Source organism: Macrotis lagotis, chromosome 2 (genome assembly GCF_037893015.1).
Source record: "Macrotis lagotis isolate mMagLag1 chromosome 2, bilby.v1.9.chrom.fasta, whole genome shotgun sequence".
Taxonomy (NCBI): Eukaryota; Metazoa; Chordata; class Mammalia; order Peramelemorphia; family Peramelidae; genus Macrotis; species Macrotis lagotis.
Genome location: NC_133659.1, coordinates 267954413 through 267974940, shown reverse-complemented (window position 1 = coordinate 267974940; position 20528 = coordinate 267954413). Strand labels below are relative to the sequence as shown.

The 20528-nt window shown below is 36.2% G+C and overlaps 1 protein-coding gene across 3 annotated transcripts in view; it reads right to left on the bottom strand.

The window, feature by feature from the left end:
* TBC1D15 (TBC1 domain family member 15) overlaps positions 1 to 20528 on the bottom strand; it is a 95185-nt gene that overhangs the window by 11814 nt on the left and 62843 nt on the right. For all 3 annotated transcript variants that reach the window (XM_074226162.1, XM_074226163.1, XM_074226164.1), the window contains exon 11: positions 17321 to 17437. In XM_074226162.1, coding sequence (XP_074082263.1) covers positions 17321 to 17437 — 117 coding nt within the window. The remainder of the gene's footprint in view (positions 1 to 17320; positions 17438 to 20528) is intronic.

The window sequence follows — 20528 nt, the reverse complement described above, 5'->3', positions numbered from 1 at the left end:
CAAAACTAAACTACCTGTTTACTGCCCTACTAATCAAAATTCCAAAAAATTACTTTAATGAGTTAGAAAAAGTGGTAAGTAAATTCATATGGAGAAATAAAAAGTCAACAATTTCCAGGAATTTAATGGAAAAAAAAAGTGCAAAAGAAGGGGGCTTAGCCCTACCTGATCTAAAATTATATTATAAAGCATCAGTCATCAAAACTGTTTGGTACTAAGAAATAGAGCGGTGGAACAGTGGAATGGACTAGGTGTAATAGCAGGAAATGATTTATAGTAATCTGCTGTTTAATAAACCCAAAGAGTCCAGCTATTGGGATAACAATTCTCTCTGATAAAAAAACTGCTGGGAAAATTGGAAGTTAGCATGGAAGAAACTTAGATTAGATCAACACCTCACACCCTATACCAAGATAAGATCCAAATGGATACAGGATTTAGACATAAAAAACAACACTATAAACAAATTAGAAGATCAAGGACTAGTTTACCTGTCGTATCTATGGAAAGGGGAGCAGTTTATGACTAAGGAAGAGATGGAGAACATCACCAAAAACCAACTAGATGATTTCGATTACATTAAATTAAAAAGCTTTTTGCACAGATAAAACCACAATAACCAAGATCAAAAGAAATGTAGTGAATTGGGAAACAATGTTTATGACTAATGATTCTGACAAAGAACTCATTTCTAAAATATACAGAGAACAGAGTCATATTTTTAAAACAAAAAGCCATTCCCAATTGATAAATGGTCAAAGGATATGCAAAGGCAATTTACAGATGAGATCAAAGCAATCAATAGCCATATGAAAAATTGCTCTAAATTATTAATTATTATAAAAATGCAAATTAAAGCTTCTCTGAGGTAGCAATTCACACCTCTCAGACTGGCCAATATGACCAGAAAGGATAATGATCATTGTTGGAAGGGTTGTGGGAAATCTGGGACACTATTACACTGTTGGTGGAGCTGTGAACTCATCCAAGCTTTCTGGAGAGAAATTTGGAACTATGCCCAAAGGGCAACAAAAATGAGCATACCCTTTGATCCAGCAATACCACTACCCTGGAGAGATGATGAAAAAGGGTAAAAACATCATTTGTACAAAAATATTCATAGCAGCCCTGTTTGTGGTGGCAAAGAACTGGAAATCAAGTAAATATCCTTCAATTGGGGAATGGCTTAGCAAATTGTGGTATATCTATGTTATGTAACACTATTGTTCTGCTAGAAACCAGGAGGGACAGGAATTCAGGGAAGCCTGGAGGGATTTGCATGAACTGATGCTGAGTAAGATGAGCAGAACCAGAAAAACACTGTACACCCTAAAAGCAACATGGGGGTGATGTTCAACCTTGAAGGACTCGCTCATTCCATCAGTGCAACAATTGGGAACAATTTTGGGCTGTATGCAAAGGAGAGTGCCATCTGTATCCAGATAAAGAGCCATGTAGTTTGAACAAAGTTCAAGGACTATTCCTTTTAATTTAGGGGGGAAAAAAGATATCTTATTGTCTGATCTTGTTATCTCTTAGACTTTTTGTTTCTTCCTTAAAGATATGATTTCTCTCTCATCACACTTAATTTGGACCAATGTACAACATGGAAACAAAGTAAAGACTGACAGATTGCTTTCTATAGGGGGGTAGGGGGAGGGAAGTAAGATTGGGGGAAAAATTGTAAAACTCAAATAATATCTTTAATAAAAAAAAAAAAAGTCCATATTTTCTCCTGAAAGTGGATGTTCAGTTTTGCTGGGTACTTCTTGATTCTAGGTTGTAAATCAAGATCTTTTGCCTTCTGGAATATCATATTCCAAACCCTATGAGCCCTTAATGTAGAGGCTGCCAGATCCTGTGTAATCCTGACTATAGAGTCATAGTAGCTGAATTGCTTGTTTCTGGCATCTTTCAGTATTTTCTTTTTGACTTGAAAATTTTGGAGTTTGGCTATAATATTCCTGGAAGTTTTTCTTTGGGGATCTCTTTCAGGAGGTGATCAGTGAATTACCTCAATTTTTATTTTACCCTCTGCTTCTAGAATCTCAGGGCAATTCTGCTGTATTATTTCTTGAAAAATGAAATCTAGGCTCTTTTCCTAGTCATGACTTTCAGGTAGCCCAATAATTTTTAAATTATGTCTCCTGGATTCATTTTCAAGGTCAGCTGTTTTTCCAAAGATATTCCACATTTTCTTCTAATTTTTAGTTTTTTGGGAATAGTTTTAGCTCTTCCTGAGTTCTCACAAAGTCATCAGTTTCCTTTAGTTGCATTATGCATTTGAAGGAGTTATTTTCTTCCGAGAGCTTTTTTATCTCCTTTTCCAACTAGTAAATTCTGCTTTAAGGCATTCTTCTCCTTATTTGCTTTTTGCGTTGCTTTTTCCATTTGACCTAAACTGGTTTTTAACATATTACTTTCTTCAATATTTTTTTTTTATTTCTTCCACCAAACTGCTAATTTGGTTTTCATGATTTATCTGCATTGCTCTCAGTTCTCCTCCCAATTTTTCCTCTACTCTATCTCCCTTATTGCTTTTCAAAGTCTTGTTTGAGCTTATCCATAGCCTATGCCCATTTTCTATTTCTCTTGGAGGTTTTGGGAACAGAAGTTTCAATTCTGAAGCTTCCATGAAACCAAAGTAATTTTCTATGGTCAGATTCTTCTTTTCCTTTGTTTGCTCATTTCCTCAGCCCATAACTGATTTACCACACTTCCAAGATCTTTTGGGGAGGATGCTGGGACACCTCACTGGGACTTTAATTCCTCCAAGGTCTTATGAGCAGCTCTGACCCTATGAGAGGCTTTCTTGCCTGTGCTTTGATATGTGAATAATCACAGGCTCTCGCCTCTGCCCTGGAGCTGTGAGGAGAGTCTCTGCTTGGCTATGGTAGTATGGAAGCCCAACCTGCAACCTGGATGTGGGTGTGGGCAAACAGCTGAGTCCTGCCCCCAGGGAAAGCAGCAGAGGGACCTCTGCAGTCTCCCCTGCCTCCCCTTTACTGTCTGTGGACTGCATTCTAGAAGTGCAGGCTGGCTTCCCCAATTCCCGCTGCAGGTTCATACCACAGGGCTGCTCTGAGGCCGGTGCTAGCTCCACACTCACTCTGGTGAGACAGAGTTCTCTCACTACCCCTTCAAGCTGCTCCTGGTGATCCCTGGGCCAGGAGATCTGGAAACTGGACCCCTCTGCCACAGACCCAGGCATCCCCAGGATCTAGGTACTCAGCCCAGCTACACCAAGCTGTGGCTGCACTTGCAGAGGCTTTTTCCAACCCCCCAGTGCCAGTGAAATAGACCTTTCCAGCAGAAATTCTATGTTGTCTTGGACTAGGAAATTGTATCACTCAGCCTTTCTGTGGGTTCTGCCCCTCTAAATTTTGGCTAGAATCATAATTTGACAGCTTTTGGAGTTTTTTAGGAAATGAAGTTTCATTCATCCCATCATCTTGGCTATGCCCAAAATAATATTCTTAAAACATAGATCGGGGCGGCTAGGTGGTGCAATGGATAAAGCACTGGCCCTGGAGTCAGGAGTACCTGAGTTCAAATCCTGCCTCAGACACTTAATAATTACCTAGCTGTGTGGCCCTGGGCAAGCCACTTAACCCCATTGCCTTGCAAAAAAAAAAAAAACCATAGATCTAATGATCAATAAATTCCAGTGCCTCCCTATTACCTCAGAAGTCACATAAAAAATTCATTTTGACATTTAAAAACTTTTACATACTGGTTTTATGAGCTCTGTGGCCCAAATGGCTAGACTTAGAGATCTTTCCTTATCCCCTCAATGACTACAGTCATACTCCCTAAAGTTACCTTCTATTTTATATACATATGTGTGTGTGTATATACATACACACACATAAATATGTGCATGTTGTATCAAATATAATAAGTTTCTTGAGAGCAGAAACTTTTTTACTTTTGTTTTTGTTTTGTCACTTAGTATCTAACATAGGGTATTTAGAAGGTACTCATAAATGTTTGCTAATTGATTCTAATCAAGCAGAGTTAGGTTATCACACTGGGTTAAATTTACCTAAAAACAATAAAATTATCTATTGGTAAATATTTGCTCTGGTACTTACCAGAGGAATAAGATTTGGATCTTTTATTTCATTGGTATCAGGGATCCCTGGATAAGGAAAACTCCCTCCATCAAAGGATCATACCTTATCTGAAATTTATATCTTAAGAGATTTGTCTAAAGCACAAAGAGTTTAAGTCCATGGTGACCTTTTAAACATATTTAGACACAGACACAAAGACACACACACACACACACACACACATGAACACAGACACACTCAGAACAAACAGATTTCAATTCATAGGAAAAGGGCAAAAAGTAGCCTTAGCTATTGGATAAACAAATAATACGTGCTTCATTCCATTAATAAACTCCTTGATTCTTTTTGGGACTTCTAAATTAATTATATAATTGTACTCACTAATCTTTTATAAAAAGCAACCACTTTTTACTATACAAAGCATCCTTCTAAAAAGCTAATTTTCACTAGATATAAGAACAGCAAAATAGCAGATTTAAAAGTTAATAAATACAAAATTATGTAGTCTTTTTTTCAAAAATCTATTTTTCTTCTTTCATGAAATTTGTGTTAACTCTTTATCTTCCTTCTCTATATAATCAAGCAACACTGTCTCCAATCCAATTTCTCTAATACTGTTTCAACTTACATGTCCTTTCTCCACATTTGCTATAATTTCCACACTAGAATAATATAACTGGGAGGCATTTCAGACAGATGTGCCAATACAAAATAGTTACTAATTCTCAAAAACAAATAAAATCCTAGTCTTACCCTTTTTTTCCCTCAGCAATACCTCCATCTTCCCTTTCACTTTCTTTTTTCTTATCTTAATATTCCCCTGAATCCCTGTAATCAGACTTAAATATCCTTAAACAGACTTTTGTAATCAGGGACTTTTACTAAAGAAAAAAATTCATACAGGGTCACATCACTTAATATATTAACAGTAGCTGTTTTACATTAGTGTTCAATTTTTGCATTTTTATCAATATTAAATAAATTCTTAGAAGGGTGAAGTTGTAGTCTAAATTGGGTTATAAACTAGATTCTTTAACCTGACCAAATCACATCCTTAAGTTTTAGGTTTCTCAACTGTAAAAGAGGGAATTTGACAAGAAAGTCTGAGGTCCCTTTTAGCCACTGAAAAATTATAAATTCTATCCTCTTAATGGTTCTAGAAGTTACTTCTCACTTAGAGAGATCTAAAGTTTTGAAGACCCCAATTATTCACTCTAATTTCCTTGAATTTGGAAGGAAGAGAGAAGATAAACAAAATCATTAGTTATTTGTGCTAATAGTGACATTCAAACATCTCATTTTAATAACTTGGGTTTTCTCAATATTTACACAACACAAGTTAAAAGCTAAGTAAAAATTAATTAACAGCTCGACTGCAATAAGGTAAACTGTTAAAAATACTGCATTTGGAGTCTGAAATCTGAGTTTGAATCTTAGATTTTCCACTTCTGTGACCTTGAGTAGGTCACTAACTCTTCTGAATTTCAATTTCCTCAAGTGGTCTCAATTATGATGCTATTAATGGAGTGCTCAAGGACATATCTCAATTGCCTTGGGACCAGAAATGAAGCAGCAAGTGACTGGGTAACTCTGCACTGGATAGTTACACTTCAGGGACAACTAAATCCAGAAGTCTAAATTCTCAGAATAGTTCTAGTTCATTGTAGGGTTTGTCTCAAATATAAAAAGTTTGAGCTAAAAGCGGGGATATAGCCTGGCAAAAGTGCTTAGGCACTATTAAGAATTTACTCCCAAATCTGAGGTACAAAAATTATTATTATTATTACTATCACTATTATTGACAATACAATACAATTCTATTAGGAATTACTAGAGCAAAGGGTATGATTTATTATTCCTGTGTGTTTCTAAATTCCTTATGTTTAATTGGTCAGGAGGATATAACTTTGATGAATTTACTAACAATAATAGTGATTTTAAACAATGGATTGCATTCCAATTTTGACCTGCAATATTACTGATGATACCTGATGATTAGATTTTTGCAGATATGTAGTTTAATTTGGATTATGAATGAGAACACGAAACAAATGAGATTAAAAAGAAAGAAGGAAAATCACTAATTATAATCAGTTTAATAAACTTAATCTAATTCATGTATGCAAGATTAGTCCTTTCCTAATCACAATGACCAAAATCATTGAGACTAGGGCAAAAGGATGGGGGAGGAAATGAAGTCAAGACTGAGTGACTACCCCTAAGGTCTTTTTTCAGACCCTATGAATTTGCTATCAACAGCAGTCAGCTATAAGGCAGATACCCCAAAAACTGGGGTCTGGATTTGGGTAGATAGTGTCACTGTTCATTTGTGTGCCTATGGGTCTAGGGAGCCACACACTTGCATGCCTGGGAGTACTGCCTAACTATATTAACATGTTCCTTCTTGGTATCTCATCCACAATCTCTTCATATCACTCTAAGCATGAATTAATTTATACATTCCAGGGAGGAAGTTATGTTTAACTTCTGACTGAGAACCTCTAATAATCAAGAACTCATTGGTTCCTAAAGTAGCCCAGTGTATTCTGGAAAACTCAAGTATCAGAAGTAATCCTTAAAAGCAGGAAGCCTACTTCTCTGTAATTTTAATCAACTGGTTCTACTCTTGTTCTCTGGGGAATAGCAGAACACTTCAAATCTAAATAACTTTTCCAGGTTTTAACTATTCAGATACTAAAAACAGCTACAATCCTTGCACATCCTTGGCCCAGCTAACCTAAGGCAAACTGAAAAACTATTTTTTTTTCCTGATAAGGTTACTAGAATCACTTGAAATATTTATCTAGTTTTCATATCAACTTAATGTGCATATTACTCTTGCAATTGAGGTGCTAATTAAACAAAGCAGCCTAATTTAAAAAAAACCCAATGATTGGGGTAGATAGGTGGCATAACTGATTAGAGCACTGGCCCTGGAGTCAAAAGGACCTGAGTTCAAATCTAGTCTCAGACACTTAATAATTACCTAGCTATATGATTCTGGGCAAGTCACTTAATGCTACTGCTTTGCAAAATAAAAAAAAAAAATTAAAAAAATTATCTTCTGTTACTTGATGGAACAGAAAGCATTAATGTAACCATACTGATATGAAAGGAGGATTTGGGAGGCAGACCACACCTTGATTGCTTGGTCCCTGAGACTTGCTTCCTTGGATGAAAAGGTACCTGTGGAGTATAGCTAGGTGTCCAAAGGTTGGGACATTATTTTAAAGATTCATTCTACTCACTCCCATAGTTTCAAGTCCCTGACTATATATCACTGTTAGAAATCCAGTAATAAGCATGTATTAAATACTTTAAATTGCAAAGCACTGTGTATTTCCTCTAGAGATGATAAAACTTACTTCCCTCTAGGAAGTATCTTCATGATATCACTGATCCTCTTCAAGAACAAAGAACCAATAAGATTTCCCACTGTAGTGGGGTAATCCAACATATAAACAGGTATGTGTATGGTCCCGATTATTTGATAAGGTAAGGAACATAAAAGTGGTACACGACATGATCCTTAGAGGAAATCAAAGCTTAGAAGAGGTAGGTAGAGGTGGAGAAGATTGGTTAGGAAAACTTATTTGGTCCAATGCCTTCAGTTCACAGATGAAGAAACAGCATCACTATCCTGTCCACATTACATGGTTAGATAGTAGCAGAATTGGATCTAGAACAATTCTGTGAGTTTTTCAGTAAATCATGCTGCCTACCTCAATGCCAACTGGAATTAGAGGAATTGCAAAAAATGAGAAAAAAAAGTTTAAGTTCTATAAAAGCAAGACCTTTTCAAAGGTTTTGTCCTTGTCTAGTACCTTAGGTAACTCTTGCTTAACAGCAAACAAGTACTAAGTATTGGATTAAATTAGAAAAACCAGATGCTTGGCTCAATAGGATATAGTGTCAAAGAACTGCTATTTTAATCCTAATGTTGATAGTAACATCTTTGTATAGTGAAACTTAAGTTAGATGGAACCCTGGTATATGAGTCATCCTTGGCTATCTGGACCTTTCACGAATTTGTCTTTTTCTACCTTAACCACTTTAGATGAACAGCTTTATAAAATTTATTACATGTGGTCCTGCCTCCCTTAAACAATATATGCTGAGCCTAATTTAATTTTTTCTTGATTAGGATCATGATTAGAAATATCAATTTTGTACTGTTTGTTAATACAGTAATGTTCTTGGATTTATATCAAAGTATAGACAGTTCTCACTTTATATAAAGTGGACCATCCTGTAGACTTCTAGGTAAATCAATCTTTATGCAATACAAATTTGCCTACAGATCTGGAGAAGGGAGGATAGGGAGGGAGGCAGGAAGAGGACTCTACACCCATGGAGGGAGAGGACCAAGAGTAGGTTTAAGGATACCTGGAGTCTAGTGCCAGCAACAGGAGGGCCTGGCTGGAACTGAGAGGAAGAACACATAATGGGGCAGACATGTGGGAGTTAGACACAGACATGGGATGACAAATGACTAGAGCCAAGGCCAGACATGTGACACCCAAGCTCAAACAGACAGAAGACAAGTCACAAGGGAGCCGGCCATATAGGTGGGTGGTCACAGCAGAGAAAGGTCTCTTTCAGCAAAGGAGGTCTTTAGTCAACCAGCTGCAGAGATGATCTCTCCACTTTCATTCTTCTACTTTCACTACACTTGTTTCTGGTATTGGGTTTTTTTGTTTTCTTTTTTTGAGGTGGGGATAAAGAGAGGACTGCAGAGGACAGAGGCTTTTTTGGAATGTGGGTTTTCTTCAGAATTCTATCTGTAAAGTCAGATTTGTGAAATACAAATTTACATAAAGTGAGAATTTTCTATATTCTAGTTAGGAAGGGGTAGTTTACCCCTACAATAAATGGCTAACTGGTGCAATAAATGGTGCTACTCTTGTGTCTATTTTTTTCTCTCACTTCAAATCAGCTATCACTTCTTGCTGTTGTCAGGTTGCCAACCTTCTTCCCTATTGTCTTCCAGTAAAATTCAAATTGCATAGATAACTAGATTAATCCTCTAGCAGCACCATACCTTTTTAGTCTCATTTCAAACTTCTCTCCTCCCGGTGATCTCTGATCCAGAGAAGTACTATGCATGCCGCAAGTTTTCATTTCTTTGTTCATATTTTTTTCCTTGCTTCTAATATTCTTCTACCGCCTACTTGAAACCTGAGTTTTGACTACCTCAGCTTTCAGCTTTAAACCTTTTTTCTCTAATTTAACTATTTCTGATGGTGGGAATAATATTCACACATTTTCTCATGATCAAAACTTAGGTGTTGTGTTTAGTAAGTTTACAAACATATATACTATCAGTTTTACAATCTATTTTCTATCTTGTGTGCTTTTTAAAACTTTCACTTCCTTACAATCTGGTACCTGTCAATGGAAACTAAGATAAAATTTATATATAAAATTATTTTAAGTAAATTATATATAAATAACCCCCCAAAAGAGAATCATTTTACTAGACTATATTTTCTCTACTGCAAAATATTACCATAAAAATGCATCACCTGCAAATGTAGGATTCAGGTTTGTTAAGTAAAAGATTGACAAATTCCCTTTCAGTTGTGAAAGATATCTTTAAAAGTAGTTACAGAACAAAAAATTTTTGAAGAGTTAGTTATAAACTTGAAACTTTCAGGCAGGACCATTTTTATACTTCTAATGCATACTATGAAGAGCAGTACAATTAATCTTGCTTTTCTGATGAGTTTTAATGTATTTTATACCTGATGTCCTTTGAAAGTATGTCATGAGTTGCAGAGGCAAGAATTAATATATAAATTCCTTTTAATTAAAAAAGATTATGGTTGATTAAATTAGCATTCAATAACACTTCAAATTCTAGAGTAGTGCTGACCGATACACATATTAACAAGCACAACTGTAAGCCCTGAAGTACTTTCATCAAAACTGTTTTCATAGAAAATTAGCATGTAGTAGAGGGGGAGAGATGGAAGAGGGTATAAGAAGACTCAACAAGCCTAATATACTCCTTAAAATGAACAGAAAATTTTGAAGGGCACATTTTATAACAATAACAATAGCAACTGAAGACAGATCTTTAGGGTTTACAAAACTATTTCCAGTCACTTTGTCACTCACAAGCCTGGGAAGTCAGCATAACAAGTAGGAAGACCCTGAAGTTCAGGAAGTTAAAGAATTTGCCCAAGATCTCCCAGTTAGGGTCAGAGTTGGATTTAAACCTTGGGCTTCCTGTCTCAAAGTCCAGAACTTTATCCAGAAAATCCTAATATCTATATTAATGGAGTGAAATTAAGAAACTTTTTTTTTTTAGGTTTTTGCAAGGCAGATGGGGTTAAAGTGGCTTGCCCAAGGCCACACAGCTAGGTAATTATTGTCTGATGAGTCCAAATTTGAACCCAGGTACTCCTCACTCCAGGGCCAGTGCTTTATCCACTGCATCACCTAGCCGCCCACCACTGCACCACCTAGCCGCCCCCCACTGTGCCACCTAGCCGCACCGAAACATCTTAATTTAAGCAGCATCATGAATGTTTTGTAGCCGTGTGGCCTTGGGCAAGCCACTTAACCCCATTTGCCTTGCAAAAAAAAAAAAAAATGAATGTTTTGTTACAAGACCATTTTCCAGAGAGCTAAAATATCAAAATTTAGTTTTCTATTTAATTATCTTGGATAGAAATCTTCCTGGTACACATTTTCCATATTCCTTAAATAGGAAGAAAATCCTTAAATAGAAAGAAGATCCACAGCCAGGTTTCAAAAAATTTGAAACACATGTAGTTTAGGGGCAGCTAGACACAGTGGATAGAGCACCAGTCTGGGAGTCAGGAGGACCTGAGTTCAAATCCAGCTTCAGACATTTAAAAATTACCTAGCTGTGTGACCTTGGGCAAATTACTTAACCCCATTGCCTTGCAAAAAAAAAAAAAAGGCTAGTTCTTTTTGCCAAGAAAAATTCAAAAATGTCACACAAATGTTACAAGATCTCTAGAGAAGCATAAGAAAAGAACTTTCCTCCTAAATTATAGCCACAGACCTTCTCAAAAAGTAAAATAAGTTAAGGTAAACATTTGCTTGGCACTGATGCTTCAATATTCACATGAGTATTTGCAAGAATGGACAAGGGCCAGGAGTCAGGAGTACCTGGGATTACCTAGCTATGTGGCCTTGGGCAATCCACTTAACTCCATTTGCCTTGCAAAACCCTAAAACAACAACAACAACAACAAAGAATGGACAAGGGAGAGGGAAAAAAAGCAACCAGGGGGCACAGTGGATAGAGCACCAGCCTTCAGCCTGTCAGGAGTACCTGGGCTCAAATTATGTGGCCTTGGGCAAGCCACTTAACCCCATTTGCCTTATTATCTAGCTGTGTGGCCTTGGGCAAGCCACTTAACCCCATTTGCCTTGCAAAAATAAAAACCCTAAAAAAAAAGGTGACTGGAATTATTTTTAAACTGTAAGCTTCAATTTCTCATTTGTCAACTGAAAGCTCCAAATTTACTTTCTCCAAGAAGCCTTCTTTGACTAATTCTACCCCCATTTTCTTCTTTCCTTGATTCTTCATCTCTAGAACTGTGCAGTATTTATATTAATCACATAGCACTAAGGGTCATAAAGTAACTTTGTACAAGTATTTCAAGAGCATATATCTGCCTCCCTAACTAAATTGTCTACTCTTCAATTCTTCTATTTCTTGAGTGCCTCTCATCCCTAATCCCTATGGAGCTATGCTCACAGTAGGGGTGGTCAAGAGTCTTCATTAGGTCAACTGAAAAGTCAAACTAAATATGAGGTAAAAGTTGCACACACTATGTCTATGTGCTATCATCTGGTGCTATGAACTACACTGAAGTCTCCACAACATCCCTTAATCTTCAAACTTTCATAACCCCCACCCACAGCTGCAGAATGCTCTTCTCTCCCCACTCCCCCATCTAAACCATACCTTAATCTCAGAGCTTTGGGAAAACTTTAGTAAAAACAAACTCTTCTAACACAAAGTTTGGGAGCATCAATAATAGCATATCAACAAATTCTTTATTAACTATATAACAGATTTTGTTGATCTTGAATACAAGTAATGATTCCTTAATATCTCAAAAATTACAATATCACAGCAGGTTATGATTTTTTTTAATGAGCAAATTGTTAGCCAAGGACCTGTCTCAATGAACAATGTTTCTACACTAACCTCTTTAATGCTTCGGTTATTTTTCAGTCATGTCTGATTCTTCATGAACCCATTTGGATTTGTCTGGGCAAAGATACTAGAGTGGTTTGCCATTTCTTTCTCCAAGTCATTTTAGAGATGAGGAAACTGAGGCAAAAAGGGTTAATTAACTCGACCAGAGGGTCACACAGTGTCTTAGCCCAGATTTGAACTCACAAAGATAGGTTTTCTGACTAAACCCAGCATTCTCTTCACCACCATCTTTAACGCAAACACACCCAAATGCAAGTATAGCTATTAGTGCTTTCATTTATAAATTGTTTTCCTGTAGAAATTCTACACAAATACTCATCCCCATTTCAGAGATAAGGAAACTGAAGTTCAGAGAGGTTAAATGACTTGTCCATGATCAAAAAGCTAAGCATCACAGTCAGGATTTGAGCCCAAGCCTTCTGACTTAAAAGTTCGATATCCTGTACATTAACTAAGATGCTGTGAAATCCTAATGTATTATTAATCTTTATATATATAGATATAGATATAGAAATAGATAATTCCTATGGAACTATCTCCTTTAAAATCATAAGTATTATATTCAAATCACACTCCTTCATTGCCAAAGTTGTAATTCAATAATAAACTATATTTATTTATCAATAATGTTTTATCCCTAGCAGCTGTTCCCAATCTGGTACGAGAATCTTTAGAAGGCTTAAGCTCTGTCCCGAGAGGTGTCAGTCACTTAGACTGTATGGTAGGGCATATGCTATTCTAGGGATAACTGCCATAAAGCCTCTCCAGCTTTTCCAATCCCATTTGAGAACTACATAATAAAATGTCAAAGGGGTCTTAGTTTAGGTCTCATTAAGCAGGGATGGGAAAATATAATAGCTCTGAGAAATAATATTTCTTCAAAGATCTATCTTATTAAAAGAAGAAAATGTTTTTCATATCAAATGTTAGGAAAGGGATGAAACTTCTGTGATTTGCTGACATAGCAAACTGTTCTAAGTTCCCCCTATCATTGCTCACCTTATCTTAAACTTCTAGTCTTAGAAAATTCCCTAAAGTACTGAGATGTTAAGTAGCTCAAGATCATATAGTCAATATATATCTCAGGCAGCACTTAAACCCAGGTCTTCCTGGCTTCAAGGCCAGTTCTCTTTCCACTACATCATAGTGACTCTCATCAACTTTTAGGGTACCAAGACTATGAAGATATAAGATATAAAAAGAAGCTGAGAATATCTGAATTAGAATTACTAGGTCAAATTAAAATTTTTGCTGGAAGACACTGGAAGAAACGGTGACTTTGTACTATTCAGGAGATAAAGTTATTGATTTTTTTTTTTTTTGCTTCAACTGAATGAATCATAACTTTAAGGAAGGAGAGCTCTGAGCCTACCTTTTTTTTTAAATTTCTGCAAGGCAATGGGGTTAAAGTGACTTGCCCAAGGTCACACTGCTAGGTAATTATTAAGGGTCTGAAACTAGTGCTCTATCCACTTTGTCACCTAGCTACCCAGCCCACCTCTTAAAAGGAAGAAACAATCTGCTAAAAATTTAGAATTATAGCTTGCTTGAGTTGCAAATCAATCATTCTCTTGAAGGAAAATATTGTGGGGAAAGGGGATTTCATTGACCTTTCTAGCCAAAAGAACTATTTTTCAAAAGAAATTTTCCAGAAAGGGGTTTGAGAAACCAAGGATCATAAATAATGAATGATCTATCTATTAAGAACCAAAGAGTCTAATGGAGCATTTTAACTGATCATTCCCTTCAAGAAGTGAGAATATGGGGAGGAATAATAGAAAAGTTTTGCCTAAGTAGAAGTGGGAATTTTAAGTGGCAATGATAAACAACTGAGTCTTGAGATCAAATAGTTTTAACTAAGAAAGGATATGGGGATATTTGGGATATCTGATATGCAGGGTTTAATGACTCATTTCAAAGATCAATCTCCCTAAAGATCTCTCTCAGCTAAGAACCTTGCCACTTAGCTTACTTAAAAATTAAGGTTATTTAACATAAGCTCCTCTTTTCCCCATTCTCTTTATCACAAAAATCAACATACACTCTCTCCTCCTTTTCCCCCACCAAAGATGACTTTTCTATTTGCCAAGGTCAACCATTCTAAATATGTACTTGTATTCAATCCCTTCCCATCTTCTCTGGCAGAATGTATACTCAGCTATCCTCCTCCTTATCTCTCAAACCATCAATTGCTAAAAAAAAAAAAATCTACTTCTTCCCCACTTAACTGTGAGTGTTACCTAAGGTTCTGTTCTGGGCCTCTTTTTTTTCTTCTTCCTCCATATTCTCTTGGTAACATGATCAGTGTCCATGGATTTAAGTACTATTGCTATGCATAGGACCAGCCCTATTCTCTCCCCCAAGATTCAGTCCTGGATCAACAATTTTTTATTGTACTTTTCAAACTGACTGACCCTGAAAAAATTAAATTCAACATGTCTAGAATTGAATTCATTTATACGCCCTCTAAAACCCTTTTCTCTCTCAAACTTCCTAATTTGTATTGAAAGCACTGTCATCCTTCCAGTGACTGATTTGTAATCCTAGCATTATCTCCAACTCTGTTGCTTCCCTTACCCTACATATTTAGTTGACAAATCTTACCAATTCTAATTTCACAACTTCTCTTATATCTAACCTCTTCCCTTCTCTCCATTCATACAACTACTCACCTTGGTTTAACTCTTCACCTCTTCTTGCCTAAAATAAAAGCCTCTAACTCAATTTCCCTGACTCAAATCACTCACCACCCCAGTTAACCTATACAATATAAAGTAAACTTTCCTTAAGTTCAAATCTGACCACATTACTTCCCTCTTGATCCAACACCAGTGGCTTCCTACTGCCTTTAGGATAAAAATAAACTCCTTGGGGCAGCTAGATGGCACAGTGGATAGAGCAACCAGCCCTGGAGTCAGAAGTACCTGAGTTCAAATCCAGCCTCATACACTTAATAATGACCTAGCTGTGTGACCTTGGGCAAGTCATTTAACCCCACTGCCTTGCCAAAAAACAATAAACAAACTCCTCTATTAAACTTTTAAAGTATTTTACAACATGATACCAATCTACATTTGCAAAATGGCTAAATAGTAAATCCCCTCTAGGACTGTATGATCCAGCTAAACTGGTCTTCTCTGTTCCTCACTCAACCATACTCCATTTCCTATCTCTATGCTGTTTAACAAATTATCTCACATGTTTGGAATAGACTCCTTATTTATCTCTAACTCATAGAGGCACTCGTTTTCTTTAAGATGTCACTTAGAAATTCTCAGACAAAGAAATCAAAGCTATCTATAGTTACATGAAAAATTGTTCTAAATCATTATTGATTAGAGAAATGCAAATTAAAGCATCTCTGAGGCACACCTCACATCTCTCAGATTGGCCAATATGATCAGATAGGACAATGATCAATGTTGGAGGGGATGTGAGAAACTGGGACACTAATGCATTGTTGGCGGAGTTGTGAACTGATCCAATCTTTCTAGAGAGCAAATCCCAAAGAGATCATATTAAAGGGGGGAAAGACCCACATGTACAAAAATACTCATAGCAGTTCTTTTTTGTTGTGGCAAAGAATTAGAAATTGAGGGGATGCTCATCAATTGGGGAAATGACTAAACAAGCTGTGGTATACAGATGTAATGGAACACTATTTGTTCTATAAGAAATCATGAGGGATGGGATTGCAGAAAAGTCTGAAAAGACTTACAAGAATTGATGCTGAGTGAGATGAGCAGAACCAGAAGATCACCTCGCACAATAACAACATGATGGACTTGGTGATGATCAACTATGATGGACTTGTTCATTTCAGCAGTACAATAATCAAAGACAATTTTAAGGGACTGATGATAGAAAACACCATCCATACCAAAAGAAGGAAATGTGGAGTTTAACTGAAGACCAAAGCTTATGATCTTCAATTTTTAAAAGTTGTCTTATGTAACTGTCATCTCTAATTTTTTTTCCTCTGTTTGGATCTGAGTCTTCTCTCAGAACATGTTCAATTTCAATCTATGTTTAGCATGGGTTGCAAATGTAAAGCCTGTATCAGACTGCTTTCTCTTGAGAAAGAGGAAGGAAGGGAAGGAGAAAAATTGTAAACTTCAAAACCTTGCAACAGAAAAGATCAGTAAAAACTACCATTGTATGTAACTGGAAAAACAAATTAAAATATTTATAAGAAAAAAATATATGTCACTTAGGTACCAACTTCTGCATAAAGACTTTCTGGTTGCCCCAAGTTACTAATACTTCCCTTTCAAGATACCTTACACTTAAGGTTTTTTTGCATAAAATTGTATTGGCTAACTTTATATTTATGCTGCATATATTTTCATCTGTGTTGGTTATCTTCCCCATGAGAATATAGCAATGACAATAGGGACTGTTTCATTTTTTTTACTTGTATATCTAGGATCCAGCAGCCTACATAGAGAGTTATTTATAAATATGAGTTGACTGCTTATATGACAAGCCAGGAAGATTTAATGTTACCCTCTTTAAAATACTCTTAAAACCAGAAAGATTTTTGAATAGAAGAGAGCAGACTTTAAAAGTCCCCAGATAAGCAATTCTAAATTAGTTGGGGCATAGGAATATGTACTATTTGGCAAGTTATGATTGGGGATCCCTGGAATGGGAATAAAACCATTTTAAGGATCTGGGGCAGGGGCAGGGAACTTGCAGCTCATGGGCTGTGTTGCTCTGGCATTGCCAAAAAAGTCATGGGCAGGACTCTAAATCCACTGTATCTAGTAGCTTTTAGGGATAAATTAAATGTTTGACCAAATAATAGCCTGGAATGATGTTATAAATACCCAAATGGTCCTTAGTAAAAAAGTTTCCCACCTCTGTCCTACAGAAATGTAAATATAGTTGTTACCTAACCTGAAAAAAATCTTGGCATTTTCTGAGAAACAACATACAATAGAAAACAGGAGGATAGGACAAAATTTTAAAAAATAAAATCATCCAGGTCCTAAATATATCTAAAAATATCAGGTATATAAAACAATTATATACTTACCCAAATCAAAATCATACATACAATAAGTCATCAAAATGTCATGAAGTAAAATCAATCCTGGATTATCTTTGCCTTCATAAAACTTGTTTGTTCGGTCTGTTCTATTAACATCTTTTTCTGAAAAGAAAAAAAAATTGTTACATACTAATTTAAATGCTTCCCAAAACCAATTTTATTAAGCCAAATCTTACAAACTGCAGCATTTTTTCTTATCATTGATTTTACATTGTTGGGGCAGCTAGGTGGCGCAGTGGATGAAGCACCAGCCCTGGAGTCAGGAGTACCTGGGTTCAAATCCGATCTCAAACACTTAATAATTACCTAGCTGTGTGGCCTTCGGCAAGCCACTTAACCCCATTGGCCTTGCAAAAAATAAAAAATAAAAAATAAAAAGATTTTACATTGTTGCCAGGCTTTCAAGTAAAGACAAATGAAATTATCAAATGCCATTTTAAACAAATGTTTTGAATTAACTTTATAAAAAAGTAAAATATAATAAGTTCCTTCAAAATGAGATGAGTCACTTGAAATTAATTTTTTGACTTTTTTTATTTTCTATATATATCTATGGAAACCTTTTAATTAAATTTTAGAAAACATTTTCAATAAATTAAAAGCAACACTGAAGAATATGACATTTAGCAATAAAATACTGTGATACTTAAAATAAGTAATGAAAAAAGCTATTATGCAATCAAGTTTCATCAAAAGGATTTTGTTTCATTCATAATTACTTGGTTTCTTTTGAAAAATGTTATAAATTTCTAATTTGTCAAGTTTCATAATTATTCTCAGGCATCATCATTCAGTCAAAAATTTATTACAGATTTTTACTGTGCCAAAATGAAAAACAAATTACAAGTTCTCTCCAATAATTATTCTATGGATTTAAAAAGATATTTGATTCAGTATAATTGGATGTCTATCTTCTGAAGTATATAACTATTTCTCTCTTTCAATTCAATACCGAATCACCAGCAAAAAGGAATTTGAAGAACTTCCAAATTATAAATTTATTATTCTATAATCAACTCAATTGGGTATATCTCTATCTTTCTACCAAATCCCCAACTTATAAATATGTAAATCCCCAAGTGATAAGTATGTGAATTGAAAAAAACTGATGCTACACTGGAGGAGGGCTGACTTTTCACCAATCAATAATTAATCAAACTAAGTAAGAAAACATTGGTTTAAATGTTCTACAAGGTTGTTGAACAACCTAACAACATCTCCCCTCTGTTAACACCCTGTTTTTAATACAACAATATCCCAAAGAAGTAAAGCTATAAAAGCAGTTAGGTGGTGTACTGGGTAGCACACTGGCCCTGGAGTCAGGAGAACTTGAGTTCAAAATGACCTCAAACATAGTAATATTAACTATATGACCTTGGACAAGTAACAACCCCATTGCCTCACAAAAAAAAAATCAAAACAAAAAAAAATCAGAATTAAACCCATACCTCTTAAAGTTTTAAAATAACTATCATATGTATGTGAATCTTTTTTGAATTATAAAGATTTTATTATTTTGAGTATTACAATTTTTCCCCTAATCTTACTTCCCTCTCCCCACCCCCCCACAGGAGGCAGTTTGCCAGTCTTTACATTGTTTCTATGGTATACACTGATCCAAATTGAATGTGATGAGAAATCATATCCTTAAGGAAGAAACATAAAGTATAAGAGATAGCAAAATCAGACAATAAGATATGAGTTTTTTCCCCTAAATTAAAGGTAATAGTCTGTCCGGGGTCTTCTTCCCCGGACTCCCGAGTGAGCTCCTCAGTGGGCACTGCTTCAGGCGTCCCTGGTGTTTTCCCTCCCCCGGAGATCAGCGAGGAGGGACTCAGGCAGACACTTCTTCAGGAGGCATATGTTTTATTAGGTGCAGAGGGATCCCCCGAATAGCTCAGGGTGATGGCTAATATAGGGAGTTCGTTCTGGGCTGCCACCCCGATCCGCCCCGAGGGCAGAACCTACCACCCGATTGGAGCAAGCGACACAGGCCAACCAGGTGAAGCCACTGCTCCCCTTAAGGAACCGTGTCTTCTTTAGATTGGCCTGACCTCACTCTCGGGGAGGTCCTATCCACTCAGGCGGTCAGGGCCGACCCCCGACAATAGTCTTTGGTCTTTATTCAAATTCCAGAGTTCTTTCTCTGGATACAGATGGTATTCTCCATTACAGACAGCCCCAAATTGTCCCTGATTGTTGCACTGATGGAATGAGCAAGTCCATCAAGGTTAATCATCTCCCCCATGTTGCTGTTAGGATATACCGTGTTTTTCTGGTTCTGCTCATCTCACTCAGCATCAGTTCATGCAAATCCCTCCAGGCTTCCCTGAATTCCCATCCCTCCTGGTTTCTAATAGAACAATAGTGTTCTATGACATATGTATGTGAATCTTAACAAAAATAATGAGTTATACATTTAACAGTAGTTTTTTTAATCAAAATGTGTCAGAGTCTATCTTCAACTGATAATCCTATACCCAATGAAAATTTTTGTAATCAAAACTACTCATTATTGACTAAATGAAACTATAGTCTCATATACCCCAGCTACTTATTGGTTGGTTCTGCAGACATCTTAAACTCAATCATCCATAAGTGAATTCATCTTTTCCCCAAAACCATCCCCACTTCCAAACTTTTCTATTGCTGTCAAAGGTACCACATCTTCCTAGATATCTAAGTGTACTTCTAGGCATCACCCTCTAATGCTCACATTCTCTTCTTACTCTCTACACCAAATCTGTTGTCAAAGTCTATGGATTCTATCTTCCCAATGTCTCCTTCTCTCCTCTGATACTGTCACCAGTACTCATCTCTTCATGTCTGAATTATTGCAATAGCCTTACGGTGGTCTTCCTGTCACTCTAAACTACACTCTACTCAGTTATCAAAATGATCATCCTAAAATAAAAATCCAATCAGATCACTTCTCACTACTCTATAATAAAGTCCAGCTCAATACACAATAAAGTCCAGCAGCTCCCTATCACCTCTAGGAACAAATGTAAAATTCAGTTTGGCATTCAAAGTCCTTCATTACCCTCCACCCATACCTTTTCAGTCTTCTTACGCTTTACACCCCTTAAACCTTTAATGTATTCTTTGATCCAATGACACTGAATAACTTACTATTCTTTAAATAACAGGCCATTCTCCTGATTCCAGGCATTTTCACCATTCCTCAAGGAAT